The sequence below is a fragment of the Phalaenopsis equestris genome, unplaced genomic scaffold (assembly GCF_001263595.1).
Source record: "Phalaenopsis equestris unplaced genomic scaffold, ASM126359v1 Scaffold000134, whole genome shotgun sequence".
NCBI lineage: Eukaryota > Viridiplantae > Streptophyta > Magnoliopsida > Asparagales > Orchidaceae > Phalaenopsis > Phalaenopsis equestris.
The window spans coordinates 2,347,370-2,362,305 of record NW_018164576.1 but is presented as its reverse complement, the minus strand read 5'-3'; the positions used below and the strand labels follow the sequence as shown (position 1 = coordinate 2,362,305).

The window sequence follows — 14,936 nt, the reverse complement described above, 5'->3', positions numbered from 1 at the left end:
TGCCAGTAAATCAGTCCAAAATCGTTGGTGGTGCCACGAGTAGTAGTAGTGGTGGCAGCCATCTGATTAACATCAGACTGTGTCGGTCCATCTAAGAGAGGGCAGGAAGGACCACGGACGAAGAAGTTTCTATTATCAGTTCAGCCAATGGGATTTCGCCACTTGGAGAACAAATTAGTATTCCCTGAAGTAATGATTTTCAGGCGTTTCTTCGCTCCGCACTAAACCATAGCCAGCAGGAAAAAATCTGACACACAACGGCACCCGAATCCTCTATGCGACACGTGGCGATATACTTCGTGTTACGCGGTTGAGAAGTCGGTCATATTCCCGGTTGCGCAAATTTTATCGTCTAGATTTAGCTTGAATCCCAAAGGAGTTCATTTTAACAATGTAATTGGGCCAGATTTTGCTAAATTAGGGAGGACATGTTTTTTTGAAAATTTCATATAAATGATAAGAGCCGGCCATAAACACGAGCTTGAGTTTGATTAATTTTATTGAGTTTGAATTCGAGTCTATGAATTTAAGTCGACTTATCGGTTAGCTTGTTTGTTATGAAAGAGAGAAAATAATATAGTGTTATAATAAAATGACAAATATAATGAATAATTAGGAGAGGAATAAAAAGAAATTATTTTAAAGATAAAGTTTTCAAATTTAATATATTTTGAGTATATTTTATATTAATATTTTTTAAAACTAACTGGCTCACGAGCTAAGGAGTTGAGCTAAGTCATATTGGGGCTAGCTTGAGCTTGGCTTGTTAGCTCACCTAGCTAAGTTCAGAAGCCACTTATCTAGCGACCTCGAGCCAGTTCACGATTCAGCTTTAGTCAATTACACCTCTAAGTCCTGGCACATAATTCTTATGTATTTAGATATCTAAATTTTTATGCTTACACATTTACCGTTTTAATATTTTAAATTTATATATGTAAATATGTATTTTATTTTTTAAAAATGATAATAATGTTACTTTTTATGTGATATTAAAGATTTAAATGTTGTGTGTAACCAAGAACCTTTAGGAATTGCATGCAATACATCTAAACGCCTCAATTATTTAATTGTTTAAATGCATGTAAAAAAACGGTGACGTAAATATTTCAGAGAAATTTAAATATATAATATTTCAAATTACTTAATTTACATATTTATCATTCAAAACATATTATTTACTTATTCCACCTTCATTAACACTACTCACAAGTCACAAATGTGAGATAGCCTAAAAAAAGATGCATTTGAATTTCAAATTAAAATAACACACCTAATTCGGGTCAAATCAAGCCTTGATCAATTTGTAAAACCTCATTTATAGACTTTGTGTTATTTGGGTAATCAAACGAACTCCCCAATTTAACGTACTTATAGTTAAATTGAACATCTCGACGAAAAAATTTCAAAAAACCCAAAGTCATTTGATTATAATATCATTAAGGTCATCAGATGATCAACAGGAATCTACGTGAGTCATCCAATATGGTGGTTGTGAAACTTATTCACGAAAATAATGAAATACTCGACAAAGTAACAATACATTGCAGAATAACGTTGTAGTCTATTGAGTGATGAAGTCTCCTGAGGTTTTTTAAATACAACGCAATGACATACCCTGAACACAACGTGACAAAGACCCAACAATAACTTCCAGCAACAACCGTGTTTGATTGATTTATAACGAATATTTCTGTATACAAACATTCTACTTGGAAAAGACTTATATTTCTTCTAGCAATCAAAATTGCCTTCAATAAAAATCTAGTCTAATTAGATTGTAAGTATAAACACAACTTATCCACTCAAGTTAACGGCTAGTTTTCCACACCGCAGCACTTCGGAAACAAGATACAGAACTCCTACATGATATTTACACTCCTTATAATAACATCATGCAGTTTCACTCAGTCTGCACAAAATTACACAAAAAAGAAGCCCATATCTGAACAACATTTCTTCAAACAAGGCCAGCATGAATGCCGGCCTACTATTATATTAACAATGAAATGGGCAAATATTCAACATAAAAGTCTAAGAATAGAAAACTATTTGATAAAATGTGACAAACACATCAAATATAATAATTTCAAGGGGCTTTTACATACATACCACTCAATTCCTATTTACTTACATATCTAACACCCAAAATTTTGAAGTTTACATTTATACCACCCAAAACATTCACACCACATCAAAAACACCATCATTTTAACCTTTAAACAAAGTGAAATACACTTGGCATGTATGCAAAAATTAAGGTTTAGGTGATAGATATGTAAATACAAAAGAAATGAGAGCGGTTTATGTAAATCTTCCTATTAGTTCCATACAAACTATAGTTTCATGTAGCCTTCTAATCAAATTGCTGTCTCAGCTGCATTTCGGTCTCGCTCTTCCAGGTGGCATGACTTGATTGGCCTTTCATTCTCTTGCTCTTCTCTTTATCCTTAATGGTCGAACCCTTCTTCTTATCGGATTCTTTTAAAGGATCCGATGGAGGCCGATCGCCGCAAATCGGGCACACCACACCTCGGGTGTGAGAGTAAGTTTTTGGGACCCCACATTGTAAACACATTCTGAAAAATAAAAGTAAAATTCATTATACAAAGATGAGCCACAATATAGCTAAGTTAAAATAACATTTACTTATCATAGAAGAGCCCACTTCTTACAAAACTTAATTAAATTAATGTTTTCATTCAAGCTAAACTCAAATAATTTATTAATTATTTCATGATTATCACAAGAAATAGCATGTTAAGCCACCATTAAATGAATTTACTATTATTCTATTGTTATAATGAGGGGAAAAAAAAGAAAGCTCTCAAAACTACGAGTCTGTTTGGGGTGGTTGCAGTTTTTTAAAAAAGTAATTGTAAAATTTAGGTGAATAAAAGAACTTCTGAGAAAGCTGAGGTTAGAATTACAAATAAATATTTTTTCCAAAAAAATCAAACAAAAGCTTCTGCACTTTAACAACACAGGTTGAAAAAAAAAGCAATTTCCCACCACTAAAATTTCTAGAGAGCAATAAGAAAATAATTCCTCAAACAAATCTATGGTAATAATCTAAAAACCAAAACAGGCAGAAAGTGGTACCAAACAGACCTAAAATTCACTCCTATCATGATATCTCACATTGCCTCCAAATGTTGCTCCTTCTGTTCAAATTCTTAAAAGGAATATATATATATATATATATATATGGGAAATGTGTCAAAATAGGCCTCTAGCTCCGACTATTTATAGGTGAATATTTCAATCTTAAATTTTATAAAAGTATAAAATTAGTTCCGAGCTCTTATAAAAAATAGTACTATAAACACTTTTTAAGGGTCAAATACACATTTTAATGCTTAGGTTTAAAGCACCAAAGTGTTATTTATGTAAACATGAAAAGTTTAGGTGTGAGATATGTAAATACATCAGAATTGTGTGCAATATATCTAAATTTCCCTGGTTTTTTTTTCTTAAGTAGATATGCAAAATAGATTTCAACAGCGCATACATAAATATGAGAAGCAAAAAGCTAAAGAAGGCATTGTAACCTGAGGAGATCTGCAGCATCCTTAGGATCAGGATTTGAAGCTGAGATTACTCTCTTGCCTTCACCATTAACGGAACCAGCAGTTGTAGCTGGGGAGCTTGCTTCTATGTCGCTTCTAACTCTATCTCGAATACCAACCAGCTGAGGCTTAGACACCATAACTGCACCTGGAACAAAAATACAAAGCTTTGTTATTCCATTTTGCTTGAAAATTTGATGCGGGATTCCTTTAGGTACAATGTAAGTTCAGCAAGAACTCAATTCTGAGAAGCCATCTTGTTGTGCCAACAAAAGGCCAAGATTTGTAGCTAAATTTTTACTCATCCAGATTTCTTTTACTTGATTTGTAATAAGCTGGCTAGCATTCCATTTATTTATTTATTTGAAATAACTTTGATCTTTTTTATTAAATTGAAACTGCCCATTGATTTTATGTTATTCAAATTTTTAGTTTATTTCATCAAACTTATTCAACCAATCCATTATTATTTGGGTTATAATTCACATATTTATTATTTTAAATTTAGATATAATAGGCTATGGATCCATGTTAGCTAATGAGATCCAAATCAATTGAATCACTCAAGTTATAACGGAAAATTGTAATCCTAATTTTTCCTATATGACTTGATAAAATTAAAATTAAAAAACTGGAAAACAACACCCTCGTGATCCTTTTTTTTTAAAACTACCGCATGCACTCATATGTGCTAGGTCTTGAACTCAAGTTCACACGGCTAGAGATAAAGCAACTAACCACTAAGCCGAATGTGCCCCACAATGAAAAAAAAAACTATCATAATGTTGCGCCCACGCAAGTTACGCCGGTCAAAAAAAGACAGGCCCTTCCCAACCATAGGCAGCGAAAAAGGGAAAACCACCCCCGTCTTCTTGGGAGGGCTCCCGCGCTCAGGTGAGGCCCGCAAAACCTTTAATTACGTATGCAAGGCGAAGGAATTAAGAGAGAGTTTTGGGGTGTGGTGTGATGGGGTGGGTTTATTAGGGCTAATAACCTAGGTTTTAATTTTTATGTTTGGATTAGCTGAAGTTTTCTTTTTATCTTTCGTTCCTAACATCATCTAAGGTTTGTGGAGAGACAATCTACCTCTCAAATAGTTGACCAACCCCTGTATCCTGTTTGCTTGCTTTGATATCAATAAAATCAGCCTTGATTTGGGTTTTCCCAAAGATCTATTGCGATTTATTCACTGTTCTGATCAAATTGGTATTAGACACAATCTTGGCGAGATGACAGCAAAGAAGGTTAATACTTTAGAAGAGAGATTAGAAGGAGAAGTAAGACAACTTAAATCTGGGATAGAGGAAAGGTTCTCAAACATTGACGAAAGATTTTCCTCCAGGGACAACCGATCAAAGAGCTATGAGGAGATGATAAAAAGATTGAGGTGTAATCCAAGACCCCATCGATGGCTTAATTTGCAAATCCTAAACAATAGCTGATCAAAAAATCATTGGCCAAATCGAAGGGAAAGAGATCGAACGAGAGGAACATGAGGAGGAAAGTGTCCGCCATCAAGAACTCACCCCAAGGACTCTGATGGGGGATGGATTAAAAATTTTCAAGGGAGAGGGTTGAGCCAAAAACATTTAGGATGGGTAATGCAAGAAGTTTGGAGGAGCACAAAGGACTAAGAGAAACCGGAATGGGGTACGACTATAATCAAATGAGGGAGTTTCAGACTAGATACATGAGCGATAACACTGGAAGAAGAGGAAGTTGGGTTGATGAAGCTATGGTTAGAAAGTTAAAGATGTCAATGTTCGAGAGGAAAGACACGTATGAATGATATGTCAGGTGGAGCGATATTTCACGGTGAATGGGCTAAATGGGGAGGAAAAACTCCCGGTGACATGGTTTTGTTTGGAGGAAAAAACCCTAGCATGGTTCCAGTGGAGGGAGACAGGATACACTATTCGTTCGTGGGAGGAATTTAAGAATTACTTGTTAGAATATTTCTGAGTCATTAGGGAAGGAGACCAACACGAGTAACTCAACGGCTTGATTCAAGAGAGAATTGTCGTGAAATATAGAGAGATATTCGAGCTACTGTAAGCACGGTTGAAAGGAATTTCTAAAGAAAATTTGAAGGGGAACATCATAAAGGTGCTAAAGCCCAACATACGACAACACTCTGACCATTGAGATCGCGAGGATTGACGGAGAAGATTGAGCTCACCCAAGTGGTGGAAGACAAGAAACATATGAAGAAGACAAACAAAAGTAGCACCATTGGAGCATTCCACAAGAGTACCTTGACGACCATAATGTCGAGAACCCAAAAGATGTCATTTTAGAAAGAGACCGAATGAGATGAATGCAGTGGCCCGTCCTAGGGTCAATTTTAAGCGTCAGAGGTACGGGACAAGAGAGCAAGGGAATTATATTTCTGATGTGATGAGAAGTACGCCTGGGCCACCAGTGCAAGGAGTGCACACTCCAGGTCCTTTTAGCTTGTGAGGAGGAGGAGAAAGAAACAGGGGAGGAGTCAGATAGTGAGGAGTCAGAGAAAGCAAGGAGGGAGGAAGAGGAGCACTTACACTTGGATGCAGCAGAAGTGTCCCTCAACTCAATGGTGGGATTTACTCCATATCACACCGTGGAGGTAGGGGGACAAATAGGCGAGCAGCCAATAGTGGTGTTGGTGGATAGAATGACAACTCACAATTTCATTTTGAATCGGGTCGTGGACCAACTAGAGTTGAAGTCGATAGATACGAAAAGCTTTGGGGTCATGATGAGGACAGGAAAGGTGGAGAAAATTCGAGAAATTTGTAGGCGATTATTGTTGACAATACAAGACCTATAGGTGGTGGATGACTTTGATCCCTTCGACTTTGGAAACACTGATGTTATTCTGAGAATGAAGTGGCTACAGACAATTGGGGAGACGAAGGTGAATTGGACTACGGAGATTCGAGTGGAGAGGAAAGTGGTGCTAAAAGAAGATCTATGCAGAACCATTGTCCCTCAAAACCATTGCCAAGACGATACAGGGAGCAAAGTGGGGTTATTTGGTGGAGCTATAGGAGACCCAAGCACCAGAGACAGTGGAGTTCTAGAGTGTGTTCAACAACTTTTACAACAATTTTCCGACATTTTTCAGCCACCTAGCAAGCTGCCGTCTCCGAGGGAGCAAGAGCATGCCATTACATTGAAGGAATTCCTCCTATTAGTGTCAGACCATACCAATATCCTCAGATTCAATAGAGTGAGATAGAGAAGTTGATCCAAGAGAAGCTTAAAGTAGAGATTATCAGGGCCCGATGTGAGCACATTTTCCAGTCAAGTTTTATTGGTGAAGAAAATTGATGGTAACTAGAGATTTTGTGTGGACTGCGGGACTTTAAACAAAGAAATTGAATTGGACAAATTCATATTACATCGATTAATGAGTTGTTAAATGAACATTATGACGTACTCATTTTCTTGAAATTCGATATGAAATCGGGATACCAACAGATCAAGATGACTCAAGTTGAGGTGCACAAGACAATGTTTAGAACTCATAAAGAACATTACAAGTTTTTGGTAATATCGTTCAACCTTACCAATGCTCCTACCACATTTCAATCTCTCATGAATAGGATTTTTCAGTCTTACCTCAAGAAGTTCGTCCTAGTATTTTTTTTTTTGATAAAATCTCGATCTATAGTCATATATATAGAGGCATAGCATATAGGGCATCTGAGTAAAACATTAGAGACGTTGAGAGAGCATCAGTTTACGCCAACTTGAAGAAATGTTCAAATGTGCAGCCACGGGTGGAGTAACTAGCGCATGTGGTGATTGAGACAGGGATAGCAACAGATCAGCCCAAGATCAAAGCTATGTTGGATTGGCCTTTGCTAATGAGCTTGAAGGAGTTGAGAGGGTCCTTAGGCCTCATCGAGCAGTATCGAAAATTCGTGAGAGGGTAAGACACGATAGTATGACCACTGACAGGGCAGCTGAAGAAGGACAATTTCAGATCAGCAATACAGGCCTTCAAATAGTTGAAAAGTGTCATGAACAACATTCCAATATTAGCACTTCCAGACTTTAGTAGGTCATTTGTGGTTGAGATGGATGTGTCGGCGCATGTTTTGGGGGTGGTGTTCATGCATGACGAAAGACCTATTGCCTATTTTAGCCAGTTGCTCACGACTAGGGAGAGGCTCAAGTTTTGTGTACGAGCGAGAATTGATGGCTATCGTCTTGATCATTCAAAAGTGGTGTCCCTATCCGTTAGAGAAACACTTTATTGTCATAACAAATCAAAGAAGCATGGAGTAATTGTTGGAGTAGAGGATAGTGACTAAGGAGCATCGGAAGTGGCTATCCAAGTTAATTGAATATGATTTTGAGATCAAGTACCGCCCAGGATTAGAGAATTAAGTTGGGTATGCACTATTGAGGAAGGTGGAAGAGCCCAAACTGACAACTTTATCAGTACTTCTGGTTCTAGATTGGGAAGCCCTGAGGCAAGAGAGCGAGCATGATGAAGGGCTGAGAAAGATCAGAACAGTTGCTATAGGATCCGAACAATCATCCAGTATATGCATTAAGAGGCAACAACTACTCTACCATGAACGATTTGTCTTACTGAGGGCATAGAGATACATCCCCAAATTGTTGTAGGAACAAAAGACAAAAGACATACAATCAACCATCAATAGAGTTATATTGGGTGTGGATGCATAAAGATGTAGAAGACATGGTGGCAGAAAGTGACGTGTGCCAACGACACAAGTATTCTACTGTGATGCCTGGAGGGTTACTCGGCCCCTAGCTTTACATGAGAAGGTTTGGGAGGATACATTGATGAATTTTATAAATAGATTGATACGATCAGAAAGGATTTAGGGTGATATTGATTGTAGTGGATCGTCTAAGCAAGTATGCATGCTTCATTTCATTAAGAGACCCTTGCACTGGTCTCAGTCGCCACGATGTTCAACAAGCCGTAGCTCGTTGCATGGTGTTCCATAATCTATTGTATCATTCAAGGACAACGTGTTCCTCAATCATTTTTAGAAGCAATTGTTCAGATTACAAGGGACAGTCTAAAAGAGGAGCACAATATATCACCCCTAGACAGATGACCAGACGAAGGTGATCAACAAAAGTATGGAGGCATGCCTATGCCAAAGCTTTGGGCAAAGTAGATTGTTGAGGTTGAGTATTTGGACAACACTTCGTACCATACTACGACATAGACCACCCCTTTTAGGGTTTTGTATGGGTGGGATTCACCCCACCTGATATACCATGCGCAAAGCACTACTCTAATATCCAATGTAAAGCAGTACTTAAAAAGACGGATAAGATATTAGCAGAGTTTAAGGGACAATTACTGAGGGCCCAATAGATCATGAAAAGGAAGACTGACGAACATAGGAGGGGGATATAATTTAAACTAGAGAACATGGTTTACTTGAAGCTGAAACCTTGCCGACATATGTCTTTGGCAAGGAGGAGTGAGAACATTTCTCCACGATACTTTGAATCTTATGAGATTATGACACGCATTGGAGCAATGGCATGCTGGCTGAGGCTATCACTATCATCATCTTTGTATCCAGTCTTTCATGTGTCACAACTAAGGCGTGCTATTAGAGATCACAGACCCTCTTCACTACCATCGACATTGACAGTGGGCAAGGAGATGGTTCTAGAACCTCTAGAGTTCGAAGGGATGCGTCGAGGAGTGGCTGGAGCAAAGAAGGAACTGATTAAGTGGAAAGATCCATTATATTATGAAGCAAACATGAGAGCATTATAAAGTGATATAAAAACAATTTTCATCGTTCCACCTTGAGGACAATGTGTTTCTTTGGGAGGACAAAATTGTTACATCCACGCAAGTTATGCCGATACAGGAAGGATAGGTCTGGACCAACCCTTCCTAGCCAATGCTAATTTGGTCAAACGAGCAGGAAGGGGTCCCTATTACACCTAGGAGAGTTGCAACCCTTAGGTGAGGCCCTCGAAACCTCTAATCACGCACGTGATGAGAAGGAATTAAGGGAAAAATTGGGGGGAAATGTTTGAATGATGTAGTTTTTTTTTTTTTGGGGGGGGGGGGGGGGAATTATAGGCAATAACTCTGGGGTTGTGTTTTTTTTATTAAGTCTAATAACTTAGGGTTTGATTTTTATGTTCAGATTAGCGACAATTTGCTTTTTATCTTTCGTTCTTTGCTGTGTCTAGGGTTTGTGGAGAAAAAATCTACCTCAAGCCTAATAGATCAACCCTTGCATATTATTTATTTGCTTTGAAATTAGTAAAATTAACCCTAATTTGAGTTTTCCCATGTCTCTATTGTGATTTGTTCGTCGTTTTTGGTTTTGGTTCGTATCACATAATTCATTGATACATTGTCAAATTGCTCTTAAGAAATAAATTAAAAATTTTTGTTAAATAAGAATATAGCAAAACCAACTCCAAATCAACGGATAAAAAACAATGTAGAAACTAAGGCCCCATTTAAGATCACTTTTGCTTTCTGTTCTCATTTTGTTTTGTTTATATTTTATTTTGAATTAAAACATGTTTGGTAGTGGTAACTATTTTTAAAGGTACTCAAAATATCTTTTAGTTGTTTTAAGTAATTTTAAAAATAAAAAAATAGAAACATCAACAAATTATACTAACCACATGTTTTGAAAACTAAAGGTAAACACAAAAAAAAAACAGAAAATAAAGTGATACCACACGGCCTGAAGTTTTGGCATTTTTAGTGGTTTGTTGCAGGAGGAATAAGGATATAGGCAGCAACAGTAATCAGTATGAAAAACAAGGCAGTTATAGTGATTAGCATTCCTTGAAACAAAAACCGGCAGAAAAAACAAGGAACTGGAAGTGCTGATCATGAGAATTTGAGGAGAACTTAATCAAAATAACTTGCAGCAAGAATCAAATTCAACTAGTTCAAAAAAAACAAACGAGAAAGCATCTTGTTTTTATAGGAACCATCATTGTGGGCATGTTAGATAACAAAACAAATTAGAAAAATATAACCTAATGCATGAAAACCAGTACTAAAATAACATCCACACACAAGATTAAAGTTTCAAGTGAATAGACTTTTCATATTTGCATCATAAATTTTTCATGTTTGCATCATAAAGTATTCGTATTTGCATAACAAAATCTGATTTTCGAATTGGATTGGGTCTGGTGGTTGCAATTGAACTAAAATAATATGTAATGGTATTTTCGGGCAATGTGGCTTTTGTTCAACGCAAACCCTTATCCAAATTAAAACTGGATCCATATATCAAAGCTTAAAACAAACATGATTGGTTGGATGAACATCTATTGGCTAATCCTATCAATACTTTAATGTAGTAAAAGTTGCATCTTTTTCATTATAGAAGATCGGTTTGTGCTACTCAATAGAAGATTGATCTAACTAGAATATAACGTAAAAGTTCATTTAAAAAAAATAACTAATTCGAACCAGTATTAGTATATTCTAAACGCAAACAAAGAGTCAAAGAGATAGATTGACTGATAAAATCGAGTGCCTTGTAGCAAGTGGGCAGGTGAAGGTGATAAAGTAAGACTACGAGAGAGAAGGGAAGGCCAAGTGAGGAAGGCTGACTTCTTTGCGTGACAGCACCAAACATGGTCCTTATGGCAATGGTTGAAATTTAAAGGAAGAGAACCCTTCTTCTTTGTACTGGTTAGGGACAATCTAAACCAAACCTAGATTTTTTTCCCTTGTTCTCCTAGAAAATAAATTTATTTGAAAAAAATTCATGTTAAGGTTTCAAGAGGAGATTTAAAAAAAAAATATTAAACGTTTAAGAACATAATTTAGATTTAATTTACATGCAACCTAATGTTAAGTTGTAAAACTTGATAGCCAGTGTTATTACCAAAATATTTAAGTTATAGATTTTCCAATGGACATGTTTAAGGACTTTTATTGTCAACAAATACTAGATTTCTTAAATGCTAAACAGTCTAAGGTTAAGAAGTAAGAAAACTAATTTTATTATACAGATGTTATAAGAGATAGATTTAAAAATGGATGCATAACTAGGAAATTCTTTATATCACGCATTCAAAATGAGAAAAAACTCTAGATTTTCTTCCTTGCTTAATTATTAAAAATTTTGTTATAATTGAAATATATAATATATAACAAACTATTTGTGCGTGTGTGTCTATATGGAGATCTTTAAGAATTAGTTTGAGTTCACTAAAAATTGAGAATTATGTTGCTCATGGATCATAATATCCTATATAAATTTATAGCATTCATATTAGACTTAAGTAAATAATGATCTAAACATTAAGTCAAATAATTATGGGTTGAAGCTATATGATTTTGTTATAAGTTGAGAAAGTATCCCAATGTGTGTATTCATACTACTAATTTATGACAATAATGCTATTTCTTCTAAATCAAACGCAGAAATTGTTATTGATATTCATTCAATCAGTTATTGCAATGATATATTCAAAATTTATCTCTTTAATGGAAAACATTGATCATGTTGAAATAAATGGCATATTTCCTATAATACTTCCGTTATTTATTTTATGTCAAATAATATTTGTTATATGGAATAATGTTAAATATGCAAGTTAAATAACTTGTATATAAATATTTGCATATGCATGCTGAATTATAGAGCTAAACCTTATGGTATCACCAAGGGACACTATTGCACCCGTACATAAAATAAAAATAGATCATGATCTTGAAATATCTCAAATGGTAAAATGTAAATGGTGCTCCTACAAAGAATGTACTATATTAAAATGAGATTGATAAAATAAGATAAAATAAGATGTATTTCTATATTAATATTATTACTACACAAAAATTGCTCAAGCTTTCACACATGATCATCTTTGCATAACATGATTTTCTAAATAAATTTATGTTAATTGCCTGCAATAATAAACATACATGTCATCTTCCAAATTTTAGTAGTTAATGTATCTCAAATATATGATGCACCCATTGAGTTTTTTATAGCATACAATTATAGAAATTAAACCGGATCGAATCAACCTGTTCAATCGCGAACCAATGGCAAGTCCAGTTCGAATCGTATAAAAAATCATTTCTGGCTATGAACCGCCCAGAACCAGTCAAACCACATATTCGATCTGTAGACCGGCGAACCGTTTAAGCCATCGATCAGTTCAACGTGACCAATTATGTGCGATCCCAAGCGACATAAGGGCATCACATCGCGGCATATGAGTGATGCTCCCTAGTAGGCTCGTGATGCAGAATTTTACAACCTTCAGTTCCTAGTTGATGGGATTCTTAATTGCTATTAGTTTCATCTTTTTTTTTTAATATATTTTCCATTATTACATCTTTATTTTACCATTTAGATCATATTTAATAAATATTTTTATTTATTATGTCATTCATTTCAACCCTCAGATCAACCCTGGTTGTACCAATGAACCTTGAAATTTTAATTATTCTGGTTTGATGACTTATATGGTTTTCAAAACCTTGCTATTATTATTAACAAACATTAACATTTTCAAGACAGAAATTCAATAAATAAGCGATTGAAAAAGAAAATCAGTAGATTGTAAATGAAGCAATACGATATAGCAGTAATTATATTATATTTATTTTATATTTGATTTGGCATGAATTTGGTGATTTTGTGGCTCCTCGTATAAAATGGAAGTTGTTAAATGATTGTTTTTTATTTTTCTTTGCTGATTACTGCCGGTATAAAAAAAATTAAATTTTTTCTGACCTTATGTTCCAATCTAGAAATCTTCAAACTCTTGAGCCAGATCGTCGCATATCCATCAAATAAACAGCTAAAACCAACACTACATCGCAGTCTATTCATCAAGAACGCATTTTTGTTGGAAGAAAGAAACAATCAAATCACAATCACGAACATAATTTGACATCAAATTCATAAGTAAAAAAAAAAAAATTATTTGCCAGAGTCTACCAGGAGGAAGCTCCCTCTTCTCTCTCCTCCCCGATCCCTTCCCCCTCCTGCCGCCATCTTTCTCTCCATCTCCTTTATCTCCTTCCACGACGCTGCTGTTCAGAAACTCCGGCGGCCCCAAAACCTATCGGCAAGAGAATCAAGAGTCCACGCCTGAATCAAGCAAGATAGCGCGTAATATAACGAGTGAACGAGAAAGAAGTAGACCTCGGCGAAGGCAGCAAAGGCGGAGGGAAGTGTGGAATTTGAGGAAGGTTTCTGTAGATCAAAATAATAAGAGTTTTTATCAGTGGTGGAGGGATTTCCCCTGGAGGCTTGGAGCTCATCGTCTACGTCATCTTCGTTAGAAGACCGAGTGCCAGAGGAGAGTCTGTCCTCTTGCTCTTCTTCGGCGGAGGAGTAGCCTTGGATGAGTGCTAAACTCATGGCTTTCTTCCCGCAAGTGGATCGATCTAGGTTTTGCGAGCGGAAATGTATTCGGGTGTTTGGGGTTTTAGTTTGAAGGACCGATTTAGGATTAAAATGCAAAATCTTTGTTTTTACATATGTAATTTAGTATTATATATTAATACAAATTAAATGCAGAAGATAAGTAAGTTTATGAAGTAGGTTTGTAAATCCATATATGCTTGTGACCGCCATATTCAAAATACATTAATTTTCTAGAGTTTTTTTATATGATCGTATAGGTGATGTCTTTGACTTAAATTAATAAACCTAGGAAAAATGTTGCAACCACAAATGAGTGTAGCACTAACTATAACCTCATATGACAAGTTACCACTAAAACACCCTGCTAACTATGACTTGTGTGATAAACTACAATCTATATGACTAACTGTCACTGTAATTTTCAACTACAACTTATGCAGCTAATTGGTGTAACAAATACAAACTACGCCTTATGCGACTGACTACGATATATTTGGCTAACCGCCGCTAAAGCTTCCCACTACAATCTATACGACTAACCGTTATCGCAACTGACAAGTAAGGCCCATGTGACAAACTGCTCTTGTAGTTCTAACTATGACCTTTATCACAAATTGACATTATTATAACTACTGACTATAGCATCTGTCGCAAATCACTTTTTTCTTAGCACTTAAGTACTGCTACTGCGACCTATTATCGTTATTATTGACAAAAACTACATTTTTTGCAGCTCAATTACTACTATTAAAATAAGATTTCTATTATATATTTGTAAATTTAACTTCCCTGATTTAGAAGGAGGACAGACTTATGCACTCATAATTATATAGTGAATTATTTTAACTGAGCTGGACTCTCTTACTTTTTTCCTCTACAGGATTTTTCCGAATAAAAAGTTTTGACGTCTTCTCATGTTATTTCTCTACTCTCCTTGTGTGCATTAAATCTTCATGTAATGCAAACTCATTAAATAATCTCTCTATCGTCACAATTTTCT

The 14,936-nt window shown here is 35.7% G+C and overlaps 1 protein-coding gene across 1 annotated transcript; it reads right to left on the bottom strand.

Annotated features, from left to right (window-relative positions):
• Positions 1–1,961: 1,961 nt before the first annotated feature.
• Positions 1,962–14,013, bottom strand: LOC110021540. Its single transcript, XM_020720076.1, has 4 exons — positions 13,712–14,013; positions 13,505–13,628; positions 3,552–3,717; positions 1,962–2,579 (listed from the first exon to the last, which is right to left on the bottom strand). Exons 1-4 carry the CDS (start codon positions 13,928–13,930, stop codon positions 2,357–2,359), a joined length of 732 nt encoding a protein of 243 aa, XP_020575735.1. The 5' UTR covers positions 13,931–14,013; the 3' UTR covers positions 1,962–2,356.
• Positions 14,014–14,936: the final 923 nt, after the last annotated feature.

What these genes read in the sequence shown, in the direction of transcription:
- LOC110021540 (XM_020720076.1), bottom strand. Translation starts at nt 13,930, where the DNA reads ATGAGTTTAGCACTCATCCAAGGCTACTCCTCCGCCGAAGAAGAGCAA. An exon ending in CCTTTGCTGCCTTCGCCGAG is followed by an intron (nt 13,629 to 13,711) that starts GTCTACTTCTTT and finishes TCTTGCCGATAG; the next exon opens with GTTTTGGGGCCGCCGGAGTT. An exon ending in GAAGAGGGAGCTTCCTCCTG is followed by an intron (nt 3,718 to 13,504) that starts GTAGACTCTGGC and finishes TTTTTGTTCCAG; the next exon opens with GTGCAGTTATGGTGTCTAAG.